General features: G+C 38.6%; 1 protein-coding gene across 1 annotated transcript; it reads left to right on the forward strand.

Annotated features, from left to right (window-relative positions):
* Positions 1 to 1,153: 1,153 nt before the first annotated feature.
* On the forward strand, positions 1,154 to 2,080 carry LOC118733581. The gene is made up of 2 exons (XM_036463030.1): positions 1,154 to 1,859; positions 2,028 to 2,080. The coding sequence occupies exons 1-2, from the start codon at positions 1,154 to 1,156 to the stop codon at positions 2,078 to 2,080; spliced, it is 759 nt and encodes a 252-aa protein (XP_036318923.1).
* The last annotated feature ends 1,177 nt before the right edge of the window (positions 2,081 to 3,257 follow it).

The following is a 3,257-nucleotide window of genomic DNA, read 5'->3' on the forward strand; positions in this document are numbered from 1 at the left end:
ACAACTGTTTGAATTACGTTGACGTTTGACAAATCACCCGATTTTGGACTTCTGTATTTCCAGGCCGAGCTATCAGAGTAAAGGGTAAGTGATTGAATTGCATTTTGTTTGGCCATTCGATTGGTATGTCTAAAGAGAAAATTGATCGAGCTGTTAAGCAGCAGATCGAGAGGTATGATCGTCTAAAAAAGGAAATTCTAAATTTAAAAAAAGACGGACCCGATCGAAAATCGAGACATCATTTCAAAATACGTTTAGATCGAATTGAAAACCTACGTGCTGATTCCCTCTCAACGCATTACGAAACTTTAGGCGTTGATGGAGCAAATGAAAGCGAATATGTTACCAAAGATCTATTCAATCAGTTCGAAAATTCCTATATCGACATTGTTACGCAGATTCAAACAGCTTTCGAACAGTGTCATCAACCGTCGACTGTAATTCCGGCTTCAGCGGACCAAAATCCCTCTTCGCCGGTCACATACCAAATGTTGCCTCCAACTTAATCGCCTTTCAAGTTACCGAAATTAAGTATTCCAAAGTTCAACGGAAGTTACATTGAATGGCCTTCTTTCCACGATTCTTTTCTTTCTTCTTTCTAACCCATCATGAAAAATTTAAATATCTTAAAGAAGCTCTTGACATAAAGATAAAAACCCTCATCGGTCATCTCACTATTACAGCCGACAATTAAGATATAGCATGGGCATCTTTGATTGCACGTTTCAATAATAAGCGCGTATTGTTCAGCACATATATGGAGGAGTTTTTAAATCAGCCTACCATGGTCAACGAAAATGCAGAAGATATTCGACAATTGCATGACCTCTCTCGTGCGTGTGTAGTTAATTTGAACAAATTAGGTATTAAAACGGGGGAATGTGGTGAATTGTTGGCTCATATGTTAATTAAAAAAATACCACATATTTTTCGTTTAGAGTGGGAGAAACACCTCGGGAAAGAAACAAAAATTCCAGTTTTTGACTCATTGACTGAATTCATTGACACTCGTTTTCGCACACTGGAGGCTCTATATCCACAAACAGGTAAATCTTTCCAATCAAAGCAACCGTCACATTCATCTTCGAGTAAATATCCCAATCGGAAAGACGTAAACAATTTTCATATCTCAGCGAAAAACTTTTCATCCACAATGTGTAAGCAGTCGCATTTTCTACGAAAATGTCCACGTTTTCTGCGGCTTACGCCAATCAACCGAAAATCATTGGCAAAAAAGGCTCACTGGTGTACTAATTGTCTAGGCCATTCTACTGGATCAGCATGTGTAAGTACTAAGACATGCTCCACTTGTGGTGGTAAACACCACACTCTTCTACATCTCGATACATCAACTCCATCGCCGACTACATTGCATCCTCATACAAACAATTTCGAGCGATGTTCCCCTCAACCGGCAACGAAATTTCCAAATGTTTCGCTTGCTACAAATAATTTAGTTCATTCGAATCATACAGTGCCTCTCGTCACAGCGTTAATCGACATATCCGACATCCACGGCCAACTCATACGTCTTCGTGCCTTAGTAGACCAAGGTTCACAACAAATGACAATCACAGAAATAGCAGCTCAACGTTTAAACATTCCTATTACTCCAATTTTTATAGGATATCGACCAATGGGTGAATCACAATATAAAATTACTAATAAAGGCATGATTATCGAAATACATTCAATTGTAGATCCGAATTTTAAAGTGCAAGCACTTGCTGCTATTATTCCTTCAATTTCATCTGCTTTACCATTAAAACCCATCAATGTAAAATCATGGAATCACATCAAACATTTACCACTTGCGGATCCACATTACGCTGAACCCGGTCAAGTCGATCTATTGCTTGGTGGGGACGTTTATGCAAAAATTCTTCAAAGGGGTTTATGTAAAGGCCAAGAAGGGGAGCCCATTGCACAAAAGACTTCTTTAGGTTGGATTTAATTAGGTGAACTCAAGCACCAAAATCACGTAACTACATTTCTGTTAAATGATTGTTTTCATGTTTCCACCGTAGAAATAGCCGAATGCATTAAACGATTCCAAGAACTGGAGCAAGTTCCAACCTAAAGAAAAAGGTCTAAGGAAGATGAGTGGACAGAACGGATTTATGAAAAAACCACCACTCGACAATCTACTGGAAAATTTTTGGTGCGTTTGCCATTCAAATGGTATTTTGATCCATCGATTCACTTGGGATCCTCTTTATCGTATGTCGACACATTTAACGAATATAAACTTTTACGGCAAGTAAAGGAGGTAGAAACGATCAATGACGATAATTTCCTACCAGATTCAATTAAGCACTTCTATTTACCACATCACGCTGCGATCAAACAAGGTAGTCTTACAAAAAAAACTACGTCAAGTCTTCGATGGACCCTCATCAAACGGAAACTCTCTTAATGATGTGCTTACGACAGGCCCCTCGCTGCAATCTGATATTGTTTCGATTATTTTAAATTGGCGAACTCATAAATTTGTTTTTGTTGCAGACATTGAGAAAATGTATCGCTGTATTGATGTTTATGCTGACGACACAAAATATCAACAGCTCATTTGGGAAGACAACATCCAGATCAAGACATATTCTCTCCAAACGGTCACATTCGGACTCAAGCCCTCACCATTTTTGGCAATAAAAACATTACAAACATTAGCTAAACTGGAGCGAAAACAGTATCCGTTTGCCTACACAGCAATTACTAATTAAACGTACGTTGATGATGTTACTTCGGGAAGCGAAACAATTGAGTTAACGATTGAATTAACTAACCAAATTATTCGAATGCTGGGGTGCTGGTTTCGAACTACGAAAATGGGCTAGCAATTTCTCGGAAATTATTCATCATATTCCACTCGAATATCGCAATCAAGATACAACGCGTTTCTTTAATTCGAGCGATGAGGCTCCTCATACCAAACGAACGGTACTCTCTCTCATCGGTCGTCTCTTTGATCCATTAGGGTGGATCAATATATTTGTCACTAAAGCAAAATTGCTTCTTACAACACTTTGGGAGCGGAACATTGATTGGGACGAAACATTGCCATCAAAATTAAATTCGAACTGCAATGAAATGATTCACCAGCTTAAATATCTCAACGAAATTAAAATTCCCCGTTGGGTACAAACAACAAGTGAAAACCAGTGTAGTGAATTGCATGTATTCTGCGACAGCTCACAAAGGGCTTATTCAACATCAATTTATTTGCGAATCGTAGTATCGCCGGCTGATTGTAATAG

This window comes from Rhagoletis pomonella, unplaced genomic scaffold, assembly GCF_013731165.1.
Source record: "Rhagoletis pomonella isolate Grant_MI unplaced genomic scaffold, Rhpom_1.0 Rhpom_scaffold_00001, whole genome shotgun sequence".
NCBI classification, from domain to species: domain Eukaryota; kingdom Metazoa; phylum Arthropoda; class Insecta; order Diptera; family Tephritidae; genus Rhagoletis; species Rhagoletis pomonella.

Bases quoted from the DNA above. Each gene is read 5' to 3' on its own strand.
- LOC118733581 (XM_036463030.1), top strand. From the start codon at position 1,154: ATGTGTAAGCAGTCGCATTTTCTACGAAAATGTCCACGTTTTCTGCGG. The intron at 1,860-2,027 runs GTGGGGACGTTT...TTTCCACCGTAG, and splicing joins TCAAGTCGATCTATTGCTTG to AAATAGCCGAATGCATTAAA.